This window comes from Triticum urartu, chromosome 7A (assembly GCF_056163025.1).
Source record: "Triticum urartu cultivar PI428250 chromosome 7A, HENAU_Tu73, whole genome shotgun sequence".
NCBI lineage: Eukaryota > Viridiplantae > Streptophyta > Magnoliopsida > Poales > Poaceae > Triticum > Triticum urartu.
Window position 1 is genome coordinate 606393725 of NC_141879.1, and position 18013 is coordinate 606411737.

The 18013-nt window shown below is 46.7% G+C and overlaps 2 protein-coding genes across 2 annotated transcripts; one reads left to right on the forward strand and one right to left on the reverse strand.

Moving 5' to 3' along the window:
• Positions 1-1225: 1225 nt before the first annotated feature.
• LOC125521077 (myricetin 3-O-rhamnoside 1,2-glucosyltransferase UGT709G2) lies at positions 1226-3353 on the reverse strand. Its single transcript, XM_048686133.2, has one exon. The coding sequence runs from the start codon at positions 2769-2771 to the stop codon at positions 1383-1385; it is 1389 nt and encodes a 462-aa protein (XP_048542090.1). The 5' UTR covers positions 2772-3353; the 3' UTR covers positions 1226-1382.
• A 501-nt stretch (positions 3354-3854) lies between these two features.
• Positions 3855-16461, forward strand: LOC147960648 (uncharacterized). Its single transcript, XM_087533462.1, has 5 exons — positions 3855-4551; positions 15346-15457; positions 15845-16108; positions 16191-16281; positions 16324-16461. The coding sequence occupies exons 1-5, from the start codon at positions 3855-3857 to the stop codon at positions 16459-16461; spliced, it is 1302 nt and encodes a 433-aa protein (XP_087389588.1).
• The last annotated feature ends 1552 nt before the right edge of the window (positions 16462-18013 follow it).

Here is an 18013-nt window from a genome sequence, read left to right on the forward strand (position 1 = left end):
GATATCTTTTAAACAATAAATCCGATTGGTGATATTCTTTATATATTTGAATTACTCGTGGCAAGACCATTAAATAAGTTCAATACTTGATACATTTCAACTAATTTTATTGCACAGATTCCAAATTGCATATTTCACTCAAATCAAAAAAACATATTGCACCCATGTGGAAAAATGATTGTGCTCATTTAAAAAATATATATTTCACTCACATAAAAAATGATTTCATCACAGAAATAACCGATTTTACTCATTTCAAAGAACCAATTTCACTAAATTGAAAAACATATTTCACTCATTGGTGTTATTATAAGCTGTTTTGCACACTGAAAATTGAATGGCTGATATAGGTGGGTTGAAATGTTAAAGTCGAATATCATTTTTCAGTTTCGATTAACTCATTCCACTCATTTGTGTTGTTCTAAGAAATTCCCACACAGATTTCACTCATCCACATATTTCACAGAAGTTTCAACATATGGAATGTGAAATAGCTTTGTTTCACATATTTCTTTTCAAATATGTTTCTTTTGAATATTTGTTCACTCATTTTCACAAATATAATTTTTCAGTTTCAGTAACTTATCTCACTCAAAAACACATTTTACTCATTCTTTTGTTTTGGGTACGTAGTCCCCACACATATTTCGCTCCTCCAAATATTTTACAAATTTTTTAACATGTGAAATGTGTGAAATAGGTTTGTGTCACATATTTCTTTTGAAATAGGTTTGTTTACAATATTTCTTTTCAAATAGTTTTTATTTTTAGAAACTTATGTCACTCATGTTGTTGTTCAAAATTAAACACATTTTTGAATAAGTGGATCGAAACAGATTGAGTGAAATAAGTGGATTGAATCATCAAAATTAAGACATGTTTAAAATTTATCCTAGATTGACCTTGTTCTAAAGGTATTGACACTAGAAGCTCCAATATATATATTAAACAAAATTATTGTTCAAAAGATACGAATGATTAAAATTGCGGTGGCCGCCGGCTGTGCACCCAGCGTGAAGGACGAAAGCCTACGTCTGTGGCAGCAATTATTTGAATCCAACAGGGAAGGTGTGGCTTTTTTTAATTAGGAGTGATGATAAACACCCACAGGGTTCGAGAACCCGCGTCGGTGGGAGCACGCAACTGCACTCCAACACTGGGCTAGGAGTCCATCCACCAAATCATACTAATCACTGGATCAATTTTTTCTTTGAGAAAATAATCATTGGATCAACTTAATAGTATATTCCTTTGCAATACACGGACAATTATCTAGTTTTTTAAGAAAACATTATTGCTCTGCATATATCTCCATAATTGATGGTGGCACTTAACAATGCGATTATTTTACTCAGTGTCTGGCAAATTGCTACCAGCCTGTACTAGTCTTCGTTCATTCTGGGCTTCATTAGAGAGGAGCTGATGTTGAGCTCCCCGATGAAGCGGACGAGCCGCTCGAACTGGAATGACGACGACCCCGCCTCCGCGATGTTGAGCCTCAACTGTTGCGCCATGGCTTGGGCCGCCTCCTTGATCTCGTCCGAAATCATGACCTCCCTCACCGTCTTCTCCACGACGCCTCTGTCGCAGACGTCTTTCATGTCCAGCCCCGTCTTCCACACGGCGTCCACGAAGCGGCTGTTGGTCTGCTGGTCGGCGAAGAAGGGCCAGCACACCATCGGCACGCCCTCCACGGCGCACTCCAGCGTCGAGTTCCATCCGGCGTGTGTCAGGAAGCAGCCCACCGCCCGATGACGCAGCACGTCCCGCTGAGGAGCCCACTCGACGACGCGCCCCCTGCCGCCTCCCACTGCCTCGACGGTTTCTCCGAGGAGCTTGGAGCTGGTCATCTGGACCATGCCCGGCCGGAGAACCCAGAGGAAGGCGTACCCGGTGGCTGCCAGACCAGAGAGGAACTCAGTGAACTGCTCGTGGGTGATCACGGCGAGGCTTCCCAGGCTCACGTACACGACGGACCGGTCCTCGTGGCCGTCCAGCCAGGCCATGCACCCGTCGTCCTCCCGCCACAGGCTCGCGCTTTCGGCGATCGTGGACCTGGCGTGCAGTGGGCCGACGGCGAAGACCTCGCATGCGCACGACGCGATGTGAGCGAGCGCTGGCCCCTCCATGGACGCAGCGGTGTTGATTATGAGCGCACGCGCCTTGCAGCTCCGGGCGGTGACCTCGGCAAGCTTTAGCACCAAGGGGTCTCCGTCGCCTTTTTCAGCGAAGGAGAGACCACGAGGAAGGTCACGTCGGCGGAGGAAGCCCTCCATCCCCGGCACGCCACGCACCGGGTCGTCCGCGGGGAAGGCGGCCTCGCCGAGCTCGAGGAGCTTGGGCATGGACAGGAGCGCCAGGTAGCTGCACACGCTGTGCGGGGCGAAGGCGAGCGCCGGGATGCCGAGCTCCTCGGCGATGTCGAAGGCGAACGGCATGGTGCCATCGGCGACAACGCATGTCACGGGCGCATCAACGGCGGAGAGAAGCGACAGGAGCAGGGCACGGTACGCGGCGCTGCCGGTCGTGCACATGGACTCCATGAGATCCAAGAAGCTGCAGGGTTGGTCTTCGGGGAGGCCGTCGGGAATGGAAAGCAAGCGGAGGCCCAGCAGAGGCGCCTGGGCCAGACGGCGGAGGTTGCGCTCGGTGTGGAGGAAGCTGACTTGGAGACCGGCGTCGACGAGGGCGGTGGCGAAATGGAGAATGGGGTTGATGTGCCCCTGCCGTGGCCAAGGGAACACGAGAACGTGCGCCGCGGTGTCCATCATTCTGGCAAACGGCAGGTCGGCCAACTCGCAGATTTAATGGCGGCTCTGGTGGTTGGTGTTGCTTGGCGTCCTATATATAAACGGCGAGGGAGAAGGAACAAACCATCGGCAATCAGAACACTCCAGTTAGGAGTACGGAGTAGTAGTAGTAATAATCTCCAATAGCAACTCTGCACCCGATCCGGCCGTCGCTGCAGCACCTCACTGTTGGTGGCGGCAGGTACGCGGAGAGAGCTGTCATCGGCATGCCCTGCACAAAAACAGAATTCAGTTCAAGTCTGGATCAGGCAAGCTCAAGACTGCAGAGTGGTGATTAGTATGGATCAGGGTACTTGTTGCTGTTAAACATTGTAAACATATACGGTAGAGTATATAAACCGTATATGTGTTGTATTTGTACAGGTGAGTAGGCGTGCGTGTTGTGTATTCAGTTGGGTCTTTGAGATATGATTTTATCAGGTTGTTAGCTAACTTGGAGATCAATCCGAGCCCAACTAATCTTGTATCTATCCTGGCTTCGGCCCCTATATCAACACACGCACGCGTCCCTGCAACGAGCATACGCTTAACCCTCGTTTTCACATGGTATATAGAGCCTACCTTTTCCATCGCATCTAGATGTCGAGCTGCTCCTCAGCCGTCGCCATGGCCACGCCCTCCATTGCCTCTCTTGGTCACACCATCACCGAAAAACTGACCCGAGAGAACTTCCTAGTGTGGAAGGCGCAGGTCTTGCCGCACATCAAGGGGGCGGGGCTGATGGGCTATCTGGACGGCTCGATCAAGGAGCCAGCCGCCGTGCTCTACACCGAGAAGGACGTCGCCGGCAAGGAGACCACATCCTCGCCGAACCCTGAGCATGTTGTGTGGGTTACTCAAGATCAGCAAATCCTCACGTTTTTTATCTCATCGCTCTCCCGTGAGGTTTTACTGCAGGTCAGCTCCCACACCACCGCCGCATCGATCTGGAACGCCCTGCTGCAGAGCTTCTCCTCGCAGTCAAGGGCTAGGGTTATCCAGCTCCGCTCGGCCATCGAGCACACCCGCAAAGGGGACATGTCTGCCGCTGCCTACTACACCAAGATGGTGAGCATCGCCGACGAGCTGGCAGCCGCAGGCAAGCCCCTGGATGAAGACGACGTCATCGATCACATCCTGCAAGGCCTCCTCCACGAACCCGACTACAGCGGCTTCGTCTCGGCCATCTCCACCCGCACCACCACCGAGCAGCCGATCGGCCTCAGCGAACTCTTCTCCCTGCTGCTGTCGGCTGAAGCCCGCATCGCCGCCCAAAACACCGCCCTCCACCCCGCAAATCTGGCGGCAAGGGGTGGAGGTCGCGGCAACTCAAGGGGCGGCGGCAACAGTGGAAGTGGCTCCCGCGGCTACATCAACAACAACGCGGGCGCCCACTACCCTGACAACCACGGTGGTGGCGGCTTTGGAGGTGGTCCGCAGCAAGGAGGTGGTGACCGTGGTGACCGTGAGCGCGAGAAGTGCCAAATTTGCAAGATTGAAGGGCATGGCGCATGGCGCTGCAAGAAACGCTACGATCGCAACTTCAACAACAACGTCCGCAACCCCGCAGGAGGCGGTGGTGGCGGAGGATGCGGTGGTGGTGGAGGACACCGCTCGGCCAACGCTGCCCACTCCTATGGAGTTGATACCAATTGGTATCTTGACACTGGTGCAACTGATCACGTGACGGGAGAACTGGAGAAAATTGCGGTTCACGACCGCTACACCGGCACGGAACAAATCCACACTGCGAGTGGTCAAGGTATAGACATTGCCCACATTGGTCATTTAGTTCTTACTACCCCTCATGGCTCTTTGCATCTAAATAATACCATCCATGCTCCTCAAGCCGATCAAAGCCTACTCTCTGCCTATCAACTTATCAAAGATAACAATGCTTTCTTGGAAGTTTACCCCGAAATTTTCTTTGTTAAGGATCGGGCCACTCGGAGAACCGTTCTTCAAAACAGGACTAGGGGTCGCCTGTTTCCTGTCTCTGGCCGCCATGATGCCCCTCCTCGACAAGCCCTCAGTGTGGTCAAGCCTTCCACTTCAAGATGGCACAAACGCCTAGGGCACCCTGCTTTTCCGGTGGTTCAGAAAATTCTTCGAGATTTTAATCTTCCAGTATCAAATAAGCAAGATCATCTTCTTGTGTGTGATTCATGTCAGATGGCCAAAAGCCATCAACTTCCATATTGTCGCTCTACTAGTGAATCAAAGGCTCCTTTAGAGCTAGTTTTTTCAGATGTTTGGGGTCCTGGACCCGTTTCTGTTGGCAGACAAAAGTATTATGTTACTTTCATTGATGATTTTAGTAAGTTCAGTTGGATCTATTTGCTTAAGAATAAATCTGATGTGTTTGCAAAGTTTAATCTCTTTCAGCAACATGTTGAACGTCTTTTTGATCGCAAAATTCTTGCCATGCAAACGAACTGGGGAGGTGAATACCAAAAACTTCATTTGTTTTTTGAGCGCATAGGTATCACTCACCATGTCTCCTGTCCACATGCTCATCAGCAAAACGGATCCGCTGAACATAAACACCGCCATATCGTGGAGGTTGGCCTCTCCCTTCTTGCTCATGCCTATATGCCTCTCAAATTTTGGGACGAGGCGTTTATCATGGCGGTGTATCTCATAAATCGTGTTCCTAGTAAAGTCATCAATAATCAGACTCCTCTTGAGCGTATTTTTGGCACTAAACCAAATTACACTTTCGTTCGCATTTTTGGTTGTGCTGTCTGGCCCAACCTTCGCCCATTCAATAAACATAAGCTTGAGTTCTGCTCGAAACAGTGTGTGTTTATTGGGTACAGTAGTCTTCACAAAAGCTACAAGTGTTTGGATGTTGCCACGGGTCATATCTATGTCTCCTGTGATGTGGTTTTCGATGAGCAAATTTTTTCCTTTGCAAAACTTCACCCTAACGCCGGCGCACAACTTCGTAAAGAACCTGTCCTTCTTCCCTCCCATCTTCTGCCATCACCCAACTTTGTTCTCGGGGGCGTAGAGGATGCTGATGATCATGTGTCAATGCCCAATAATTCCTTTGATCAAAACTCTGATGAAAGTGTGCAGGAAAACAGTGCAAACATGGAAGAAAATCCGCATGATTTTATGCAGGCCACGGAGTCCACTTATTCAGCCGCAGAAGATCCGCATGCTGATCCCGGAGTAGATCAGGGCGGGTGAAGGAAATATGCCCTAGAGGCAATAGTAAAGTTATTATTTATTTCCTTATATCATGATAAAAGTTTATTATTCATGCTAGAATTGTATTAACCGGAAACATAATACATGTGTGAATACATAGACAAACAGAGTGTCACTAGTATGCCTCTACTTGACTAGCTCGTTAATCAAAGATGGTTATGTTTCCTAACCATGGACAAAGAGTTGTCATTTGATTAACGGGATCACATCATTAGTTGAATGATCTGATTGACATGACCCATTCCATTAGCTTAGCACCCGATCGTTTAGTATGTTGCTATTGCTTTCTTCATGACTTATACATGTTCCTATGACTATGAGATTATGCAACTCCCGTTTGCCGGAGGAACACTTTGTGTGCTACCAAACGTCACAACGTAACTGGGTGATTATAAAGGAGCTCTACAGGTGTCTCCAAAGGTACATGTTGGGTTGGCGTATTTCGAGATTAGGATTTGTCACTCCGATTGTCGGAGAGGTATCTCTGGGCCCTCTCGGTAATGCACATCACCGAAGCCTTGCAAGCATTGCAACTAATGAGTTAGTTGCGGGATGATGTATTACGGAACGAGTAAAGAGACTTGCCGGTAACGAGATTGAACTAGGTATGGGATACCGACGATCGAATCTCGGGCAAGTAACATACCGATGACAAAGGGAACAACGTATGTTGTTATGCGGTCTGACCAATAAAAGATCTTCGTAGAATATGTAGGAGCCAATATGAGCATCCAGGTTCCGCTATTGGTTATTGACCAGAGATGTGTCTCGGTCATGTCTACATTGTTCTCGAACCCGTAGGGTCCGCACGTTTAAGGTTACGATGACAGTTATATTATGAGTTTATGCATTTTTGATGTACCGAAGTTTGTTCGGAGTCCCGGATGTGATCACGGACATGACGAGGAGTCTCGAAATGGTCGAGACATAAAGATTGATATATTGGAAGCCTATGTTTGGATATCGGAAGTGTTCCGGGTGAAATCGGGATTTTACCGGAGTACCGGGAGGTTACCGGAACCCCCCGGGAGGTATATGGGCCTTAGTGGGCCTTAGTGGAATAGAGGAGAGGTGGCCATAGATGGGCCGCGCACCCCTCCCCCCCTTGGTCTGAATAGGACAAGGAGAGGGGGCCGGCCCCCCTTCCTCCTCTCTCTCCTCTTTTCCCCCCTCCGCGAATCCTATTCCAACTAGGAAAGGGGGGAGTCCTACTCCCGGAGGGAGTAGGACTCCTCCTGGCGCGCCTCCTCTTGGCCGGCCAGCCCCCCTTTGAGCCTTTATATATGGAGGCAAGGGGCACCCCTAGACACACAAGTTGATCCACGTGATCATATTCTTAGCCGTGTGCGGTGCCCCCTTCCACCATAGTCCTCGATAATATTGTAGCGGTGCTTAGGCGAAGCCCTGCGACGGTAGTACATCAAGATCGTCACCACGCCGTCGTGCTGACGGAATTCTTCCCTGACACTTTGCTGGATCGGAGTCCGGGGATCGTCATCGAGCTGAACGTGTGCTAGAACTCGGAGGTGCCGTAGTTTCGGTGCTTAATCGGTCGGGCCGTGGAGACGTACGACTACATCAACCAAGTTAACGCTTCCGTTGTCGATCTACAAGGGTACGTAGATCACACTCTCCCCCTCTCGTTGCTATGCATCACCATGATCTTGCGTGTGCGTAGGAAATTTTTTGAAATTACTACGAAACCCAACAGTGGCATCCGAGCCTAGGTTTTATGTGTTGATGTTATATGCATGAGTAGAACACAAGTGAGTTGTGGGCGATATAAGTCATACTGCTTACCAACATGTCATACTTTGGTTCGGCGGTATTGTTGGACGAAGCGGCCCGGACCGACATTACGCGTACGCTTACGCGAGACCGGTTCTCCCGACGTGCTTTGCACAAAGGTGGCTAGCGGGTGACAGTTTCTCCAACTTTAGTTGAACCGAGTGTGGCTACGCCCGGTCCTTACGAAGGTTAAAACAGCACCAACTTGACAAACTATCGTTGTGGTTTTGATGCGTAGGTAAGATTGGTTCTTGCTTAAGCCCGTAGCAGCCACGTAAAACTTGCAACAACAAAGTAGAGGACGTCTAACTTGTTTTTGCAGGGCATGTTGTGATGTGATATGGTCAAAGACATGATGCTAAATTTTATTGTATGAGATGATCATGTTTTGTAACCGAGTTATCGGCAACTGGCAGGAGCCATATGGTTGTCGCTTTATTGTATGCAATGCAATCGCACTGTAATGCTTTACTTTATCATTAAGCGGTAGCGATAGTCATGGAAGCATGAGATTGGCGAGACGACAACGATGCTACGATGGAGATCAAGGTGTCGCGTCGGTGACGATGGTGATCACGACGGTGCTTCGAGGATGGAGATCACAAGCACAAGATGATGATGGCCATATCATATCACTTATATTGATTGCATGTGATGTTTATCTTTTATGCATCTTATCTTGCTTTGATTGACGGTAGCATTATAAGATGATCTCTCACTAATTATCAAGAAGTGTTCTCCCTGAGTATGCACCGTTGCGAAAGTTCTTCGTGCTGAGACACCACGTGATGATCGGGTGTGATAGGCTCTACGTTCAAATACAACGGGTGCAAAACAGTTGCACACGCGGAATACTCGGGTTATACTTGACGAGCCAAGCATATACAGATATGGCCTCGGAACACGGAGACCGAAAGGTCGAGCGTGAATCATATAGTAGATATGATCAACATAGTGATGTTCACCAACGAAACTACTCCATCTCACGTGATGATCGGACATGGTTTAGTTGACTTGGATCACGTAATCACTTAGAGGATTAGAGGGATGTCTATCTAAGTGGGAGTTCTTTGAGTAATATGATTAATTGAACCTAAATTTATCATGAACTTAGTACCTGATAGTATCTTGCTTATGTATGTTTGATTGTAGATAGATGGCCCGTGCTGTTGTTCCGTTGAATTTTAATGCGTTCCTTGAGAAAGCAAAGTTGAAAGATGATGGTAGCAATTACACGGACTGGGTCCGTAACTTGAGGATTATCCTCATTGCTGCACAGAAGAATTACGTCCTGGAAGCACCGCTGGGTGCCAGGCCTGCTGCTGGAGAAACACCAGATGTTATGAACGTCTGGCAGAGCAAAGCTGATGACTACTCGATAGTTCAATGTGCCATGCTTTACGGCTTAGAATCGGGACTTCAATGACGTTTTGAACGTCATGGGGCATATGAGATGTTCCAGGAGTTGAAGTTAATATTTCAAGCAAATGCCCGGATTGAGAGATATGAAGTCTCCAATAAGTTCTATAGCTGCAAGATGGAGGAGAACAGTTCTGTCAGTGAGCATATACTCAAAATGTCTGGGTATTGTAATCACTTGATTCAACTGGGAGTTAATCTTCTGGATGATAGCGTCATTGACAGAATTCTCCAATCACTTCCACCAAGCTACAAGAGCTTCTTGATGAACTATAATATGCAAGGGATGAATAAGACTATTCCCGATCTCTTCGCAATGCTGAAAGCTGCGGAGGTAGAAATCAAGAAGGAGCATCAAGTGTTGATGGTCAACAAGACCACTAGTTTCAAGAAAAAGGGCAAAGGGAAAAAGAAGGGGAACTTCAAGAAGAACAGCAAGCAAGTTGCTGCTCAAGAGAAGAAACCCAAGTCTGGACCTAGGCCTGAAACTGAGTGCTTCTACTGCAAGCAGACTGGTCACTGGAAGCGGAAATGGCCCAAATATTTGGCGGATAAGAAGGATGGCAAGGTGAACAAAGGTATATGTGATATACATGTTATTGATGTGTACCTTACTAATGCTCGCAGTAGCACCTGGGTATTTGATACTGGTTCTGTTGCTAATATTTGCAACTCGAAACAGGGACTACGGATTAAGCGAAGATTGGCTAAGGACGAGGTGACGATGTGTGTGGGAAACGGTTCCAAAGTCGATGTGATCGCGGTCGGCACGCTACCTCTACATCTACCTTCGGGATTAATATTAGACCTAAATAATTGTTATTTGGTGCCAGTGTTAAGCATGAACATTATATCTGGATCTTGTTTGATGCGAGACGGTTATTCATTTAAATCAGAGAATAATGGTTGTTCTATTTATATGAGTAATATCTTTTATGGTCATGCACCCTTGAAGAGTGGTCTATTCTTATTGAATCTCGATAGTAGTAACACACATATTCATAATGTTGAAGCCAAAAGATGCAGAGTTGATAATGATAGTGCAACTTATTTGTGGCACTGCCGTTTAGGTCATATCGGTGTAAAGCGCATGAAGAAACTCCATACTGATGGACTTTTGGAACCACTTGATTATGGATCACTTGGTACTTGCGAACCGTGCCTCATGGGCAAGATGACTAAAACGCCATTCTCCGGTACTATGGAGAGAGCAACAGATTTGTTGGAAATCATACATACAGATGTATGTGGTCCGATGAATATTGAGGCTCGTGGAGGATATCGTTATTTTCTCACCTTCACAGATGACTTAAGCAGATATGGGTATATCTACTTAATGAAACATAAGTCTGAAACGTTTGAAAAGTTCAAAGAATTTCAGAGTGAAGTTGAAAATCATCGTAACAAGAAAATAAAGTTTCTACGATCTGATCGTGGAGGAGAATATTTGAGTTACGAGTTTGGTGTATATTTAAAACAATGCGGAATAGTTTCGCAACTCACGCCACCCGGAACACCACAGCGTAATGGTGTGTCCGAACGTTGTAATCGTACTTTACTAGATATGGTGCGATCTATGATGTCTCTTACTGATTTACCGCTATCGTTTTGGGGTTATGCTTTGGAGACGGCCGCACTCACGTTAAATAGGGCACCATCAAAATCCGTTGAGACGACGCCTTATGAACTATGGTTTGGCAAGAAACCAAAGTTGTCGTTTCTGAAAGTTTGGGGCTGCGATGCTTATGTGAAAAAGCTTCAACCTGATAAGCTCGAACCCAAATCGGAGAAATGTGTCTTCATAGGATATCCAAAGGAGACTATTGGATACACCTTCTATCACAGATCCGAAGGCAAGACTTTTGTTGCTAAGTTCGGAAACTTTCTAGAGAAGGAGTTTCTCTCGAAAGAAGTGAGTGGGAGGAAAGTAGAACTTGACGAGGTAACTGTACCTGCTCCCTTATTGGAAAGTAGTGCATCACAGAAAACTGTTTCTGTGACACCTACACCAATTAGTGAGGAAGCTAATGATAATGATCATGAAACTTCAGGACAAGATACTACTGAACCTCGTAGATCAACCAGAGTGAGATCCGCGCCAGAGTGGTACGGTAATCCTGTTCTGGAAGTCATGCTGCTAGATCATGATGAACCTACGAACTATGAAGAAGCGATGGTGAGCCCAGATTCCACAAAATGGCTTGAAGCCATGAAATCTAGGATGGGATCCATGTATGAGAACAAAGTGTGGACTTTGGTTGACTTGCCCAATGATCGGCAAGCAATTGAGAATAAATGGATCTTCAAGAAGAAGACTGACGCCGACGGTAATATTACTGTCTACAAAGCTCGACTTGTCGCAAAAGGGTTTCGGCAAGTTCAAGGGATTGACTATGATGCGACCTTCTCACCCGTAGCGATGCTTAAGTCTGTCCGAATCATGTTAGCAATTGCCGCATTTTATGATTATGAAATTTGGCAGATGGATGTCAAAACTGCATTCCTGAATGGATTTCTGGAAGAAGAGTTGTATATGATGCAACCAGAGGGTTTTGTCGATCCAAAGGGAGCTAACAAAGTGTGCAAGCTCCAGCGATCCATTTATGGACTGGTGCAAGCCTCTCGGAGTTGGAATAAACGCTTTGATAGTGTGATCAAAGCATTTGGTTTTATACAGACTTTCGGAGAAGCCTGTATTTACAAGAAAGTGAGTGGGAGCTCTGTAGCATTTCTGATATTATATGTGGATGACATATTACTGATTGGAAATGATATAGAATTTCTGGATAGCATAAAGGGATACTTGAATAAGAGTTTTTTCAATGAAAGACCTCGGTGAAGCTGCTTACATATTAGGCATTAAGATCTATAGAGATAGATCAAGACGCTTAATTGGACTTTCACAAAGCACATACCTTGACAAAGTTTTGAAGAAGTTCAAAATGGATCAAGCAAAGAAAGGGTTCTTGCCTATGTTACAAGGTGTGAAGTTGAGTCAGACTCAATGCCCGACCACTGCAGAAGATAGAGAGAAAATGAAAGATGTTCCCTATGCTTCAGCCATAGGCTCTATCATTATGCAATGCTGTGTACCAGACCTGATGTGTGCCTTGCTATAAGTCTAGCAGGGAGGTACCAAAGTAATCCAGGAGTGGATCACTGGACAGCGGTCAAGAACATCCTGAAGTACCTTAAAAGGACTAAGGATATGTTTCTCGTATATGGAGGTGACAAAGAGCTCATCGTAAACGGTTACGTTGATGCAAGCTTTGACACTGATCTGGACGATTCTAAATCGCAAACCGGATACGTGTTTACATTAAACGGTGGAGCTGTCAGTTGGTGCAGTTCTAAACAAAGCGTCGTGGCGGGATCTACATGTGAAGCGGAGTACGTAGCTGCTTCGGAAGCAGCAAACGAAGGAGTCTGGATGAAGGAGTTCATATCCGATCTAGGTGTCATACCTAGTGCATCGGGTCCAATGAAAATCTTTTGTGACAATACTGGTGCAATTGCCTTGGCGAAGGAATTCAGATTTCACAAAAGAACCAAGCACATCAAAAGACGCTTCAATTCCATCCGGGATCTAGTCCAGGTGGTAGACATAGAGATTTGCAAGATACATACGGATCTGAATGTAGCAGACCCGTTGACTAAGCCTCTTCCACGAGCAAAACATGATCAGCACCAAGACTCCATGGGTGTTAGAATCATTACAGTATAATCTAGATTATTGACTCTAGTGCAAGTGGGAGACTGAAGGAAATATGCCCTAGAGGTAATAATAAAGTTATTATTTATTTCCTTATATCATGATAAAAGTTTATTATTCATGCTAGAATTGTATTAACCGGAAACATAATACATGTGTGAATACATAGACAAACAGAGTGTCACTAGTATGCCTCTACTTGACTAGCTCGTTAATCAAAGATGGTTATGTTTCCTAACCATGGACAAAGAGTTGTCATTTGATTAACGGGATCACATCATTAGTTGAATGATCTGATTGACATGACCCATTCCATTAGCTTAGCACCCGATCGTTTAGTATGTTGCTATTGCTTTCTTCATGACTTATACATGTTCCTATGACTATGAGATTATGCAACTCCCGTTTGCCGGAGGAAAACTTTGTGTGCTACCAAACGTCACAACGTAACTGGGTGATTATAAAGGAGCTCTATAGGTGTCTCCAAAGGTACATGTTGGGTTGGCGTATTTCGAGATTAGGATTTGTCACTCCGATTGTCGGAGAGGTATCTCTGGGCCCTCTCGGTAATGCACATCACCGAAGCCTTGCAAGCATTGCAACTAATGAGTTAGTTGCGGGATGATGTATTACGGAACGAGTAAAGAGACTTGCCGGTAACGAGATTGAACTAGGTATGGGATACCGACGATCGAATCTCGGGCAAGTAACATACCGATGACAAAGGGAACAACGTATGTTGTTATGCGGTCTGACCAATAAAAGATCTTCGTAGAATATGTAGGAGCCAATATGAGCATCCAGGTTCCGCTATTGGTTATTGACCAGAGATGTGTCTCGGTCATGTCTACATTGTTCTCGAACCCGTAGGGTCCGCACGTTTAAGGTTACGATGACAGTTATATTATGAGTTTATGCATTTTTGATGTACCGAAGTTTGTTCGGAGTCCCGGATGTGATCACGGACATGACGAGGAGTCTCGAAATGGTCGAGACATAAAGATTGATATATTGGAAGCCTATGTTTGGATATCGGAAGTGTTCCGGGTGAAATCGGGATTTTACCGGAGTACCGGGAGGTTACCGGAACCCCCCAGGAGGTATATGGGCCTTAGTGGGCCTTAGTGGAAGAGAGGAGAGGTGGCCATAGATGGGCCGCGTGCCCCTCCCCACCTTGGTCCGAATAGGACAAGGAGAGGGGGCCGGCCCCCCTTCCTCCTCTCTCTCCTCTTTTCCCCCCTCCGCGAATCCTATTCCAACTAGGAAAGGGGGGGAGTCCTACTCCCGGAGGGAGTAGGACTCCTCCTGGCGCGCCTCCTCTTGGCCGGCCAGCCCCCCCCCCCTTTGAGCCTTTATATACTGAGGCAAGGGGCACCCCTAGACACACAAGTTGATCCACGTGATCATATTCTTAGCCGTGTGCGGTGCCCCCTTCCACCAGAGTCCTCGATAATATTGTAGCGGTGCTTAGGCGAAGCCCTGTGACGGTAGTACATCAAGATCGTCACCACGCCGTCGTGCTGATGGAACTCTTCCCCGACACTTTGCTGGATCGGAGTCCGGGGATCGTCATCGAGCTGAACGTGTGCTAGAACTCGGAGGTGCCGTAGTTTCGGTGCTTGATCGGTCGGGCCGTGGAGACGTACGACTACATCAACCAAGTTAACGCTTCCGTTGTCGATCTACAAGGGTACGTAGATCACACTCTCCCCCTCTCGTTGCTATGCATCACCATGATCTTGCGTGTGCGTAGGAATTTTTTTGAAATTACTACGAAACCCAACAGCGGGATCCCCTCGGGATCTGCTGTGGCAGGCGCGTCAAGTGGATCGCCTTCGGGATCCGCGCTGCAGTCTCACCCGCGGGGCGCGCCCATTGCCGGACCAGGTGGGTCCCCCCTGCATGGCATTGGTCGGTCACGGGCCGCGCCTGCGACGGGACCAGGCGGGTCCCCACTGCATGGCCTTGGTCGGCTTTCCTCGGGGACGAGCGTGCCTGCTGGATTGGGCGGTCCCGCTCCATCGCCTGCCGCATCGCTGATGGCTCCAAGTGGCAGTTTCGGAGAGGCTGGCGCGCGCCTCGAGGCTGATCGCGCTGAGCCAACACAGGAGTTCCAACAGGAGTTCTCGGGTGGATTTTCTGCGGATTCTGGATCTGCTGTGTCTTCTTCTTCAAATCGTCTTCAACACCATATCTCACGTCCAGCTCTGCCTCCTCCTCCACGGTCCCATACCAGGTCACAGAGTGGTATTATCAAGCCTAAGCTTTATAATGATGGTTGTGTTCGTTGGGGTTCCTTTTGTGCCACAAGTGAACCGCAAAACTTGGGAGAAGCCCTTGGAGAACGTCGGTGGAAGGAGGCAATGGATGAGGAATATGATGCTCTTATGAAGAACAAAACATGGTGTTTGGTGCCTCCAGTCAAGGGGAGGAATGTCATTGACGGCAAGTGGGTCTACAAGGTCAAGCAGAAATCTGATGGTACTGTTCATAGGTATAAGGCACGCTTGGTTGCAAAAGGGTTTAAGCAAAGGTATGGGATTGACTATGAGGACATGTTTAGTCCTGTAGTCAAAGTAGCTACTATCAGATTAATCCTTTCAGTTGTAGTGTCTAGAAACCGGTGCATTCGACAGCTAGATGTAAAGAACGCGTTCTTGCATGGTGTTCTGGAAGAGGAAGTGTTCATGAAACAACCTCCTGGGTATGAAAGCTTAAAGTTTCCACGTCATGTTTGCAAACTTGATAAGGCACTGTATGGATTAAAACAGGCACCTAGGGCTTGGTATTCTCGAGTGTCATCAAAGTTACAATCTCTAGGGTTCTCTCCTTCAAAGGGGGACACCTCACTATTCTTTTATCATCGGCATAGGATTACCATTTTTGTGCTCATTTATGTTGATGATATTGTGGTTACAAGCTCTTCGCCTAATGTTGTTGAAGCTCTTCTCAAGGACTTGGGCGAGGAGTTTGCACTTAAGGACCTTGGTAGTCTTCATTTCTTTCTTGGAATCGAGGTAAAACCTGTTAAAGAAGGGATTGTGCTGTCACAAGGAAAATATGTGCAAGAAATGCTTCAGAAAGTAGGCATGAAGGGTTGCAAGCCTTCATCCACGCCCTTGTCTACTTCTGAAAAACTGTCTCTGTATGATGGAGAAGCACTTGGAGCAGAGGATGTAACCAGGTATAGGAGCATTGTAGGAGCACTTCAATACTTGACTTTGACCAGGCCATATATTTCTTATTCAGTAAACAAAGTTTGTCAGTTCTTACATGCTCCTACTAGTGTGCATTGGACAGCAGTTAAGAGGATACTTCGATATCTTCAAGGAACCAAGGGTCATGGTCTCAAACTTGGTAAGTCAGATTCAATGCTGTAAGTGTTTTTTTCAGATGCAGACTGGGCAGGCTGTCCTGATGACAGAAGATCAACAGGAGGCTTTGCAGTATTTCTTGGAGGTAACTTGGTATCTTGGTGTGCTCGCAAGCAACCCACTGTTTCCAGGTCAAGCACAGAGGCTGAGTATAAGGCTCTAGCCAATGCCACTGCAGAAATTATTTGGGTTCAGAATCTGCTGACAGAATTGGGTGTTTATCATTCAAAGGCTGCATCACTTTGGTGTGATAATCTTGGTGCCACATATTTGTCTGCTAATCCCATTTTTCATGCCAGGACTAAACATATTGAAATAGACTATCACTTTGTTTGCGAAAGGGTGGCAGATAAATTGTTGAATATTAGGTTCATACCTACTGGAGATCAAGTTGCAGATGGATTCACTAAGCCTCTTACTCTTAAGCAGCTTGAGGCCTTTAGACGCAATCTCAACTTGGATAGTTGCGATTGAGGGGGAGTGTTAAACATTGTAAACATATACAGTAGAGTATATAAACCGTATATGTGTTGTATTTGTACAGGTGAGTAGGCGTGCGTGTTGTGTATTCAGTTGGGTCTATGAGATATGATCTTATCAGGTTGTTAGCTAACTTGGAGATCAATCCGAGCCCAACTAACCTTGTATCTATCCTGGCTTCGGCCCCTATATCAACACACACGCGTCCCTGCAACGAGCATATGCTTAACCCTCGTTTTCACAGTTGCGACGCCTTCACGCGCGGTACCTTTCGCAGTACGAAGGAGCCGGCCACGAGAATGGATGGAGCGATTGATTCGTTGATATATCATATCGCCGTCACGCGCGGATCGCCCAAAAAAGAAAGAAAGAGAAAAGAACTCGATCGTACACTACGCGGCCGAATAAAGCAAGCTACTACTCCCTCCGGTCCTTTTTAGTTTTCATATAAGATTTGACTGAAGTCAAGCCTCATAAAGTTTGACTAATTTTGTAGAAAAAGTGCCAACATTCACAATCTGAAATCAATACCACTAGATGTGTCATGACTTAAAGTTTCATATTATATAACTTTAGCATGGCAGATGTTGATATTTTTTCATATAAATACGATCAAACTTTGTGAAGTTTGACTTTAGAGAATTTTAATGTGCAGAATAAAAGGGACCGAAGGGAGTAGCTCGTATGCTAAGTAATAGGAGTATGTTTTATTTTTTCCCTTCTCATTCTCATCACCAATTAAAATCTCGCGTGCGTCCGTACGCCCGTACGTCAAACTGTTTTTTTTCTCTTTTTTGCGGGGGCGTCAAACTATACTTATGTATTGTTGTCCACCCCATGACGTTAAAATAGCGCCGGCAAACCCAAGCGAAACCCAGCGCGTTGGTGGGCTCTTGGGGATGCCTGCGGAAGTTTCAGCGAATCGTGTCTTCCCATGTCCTTTTTCTTGGCTACTTAATTATTTCCCTCATAAACTTTTGATTGAGGTGGGGTGTGGCTGGGAAGATGCCCTCCACATGCATTTCTATTTCTGCTGGATGAAGCATTTGGCCCCCTAATACACCAACTTTTTTGGTTCGATGGTGTTCTTGGGGCTCCAACGGCTGGACATGTTCTTACATGTGGTGCCAAAAAATTCGCTAAAAAGAGATTTGAGGTGGCAGCCGGCGTTGTACCCAACATGAAGGACGGAAGCCTAGTCAGGGTTCGAACCCGCGTCGGTGGGACCACGCAAC

Coding starts and splice junctions, on each gene's coding strand:
- LOC125521077 (XM_048686133.2), bottom strand. CDS start 2,771: ATGATGGACACCGCGGCGCACGTTCTCGTGTTCCCTTGGCCACGGCAG.
- LOC147960648 (XM_087533462.1), top strand. CDS start 3,855: ATGGTGAGCATCGCCGACGAGCTGGCAGCCGCAGGCAAGCCCCTGGAT. Junction 16,109..16,190: donor GGAGCAGAGGATGTAACCAG/GTATAGGAGCAT, acceptor AAAGTTTGTCAG/TTCTTACATGCTCCTACTAG. Junction 16,282..16,323: donor GGGTCATGGTCTCAAACTTG/GTAAGTCAGATT, acceptor TTTCAGATGCAG/ACTGGGCAGGCTGTCCTGAT.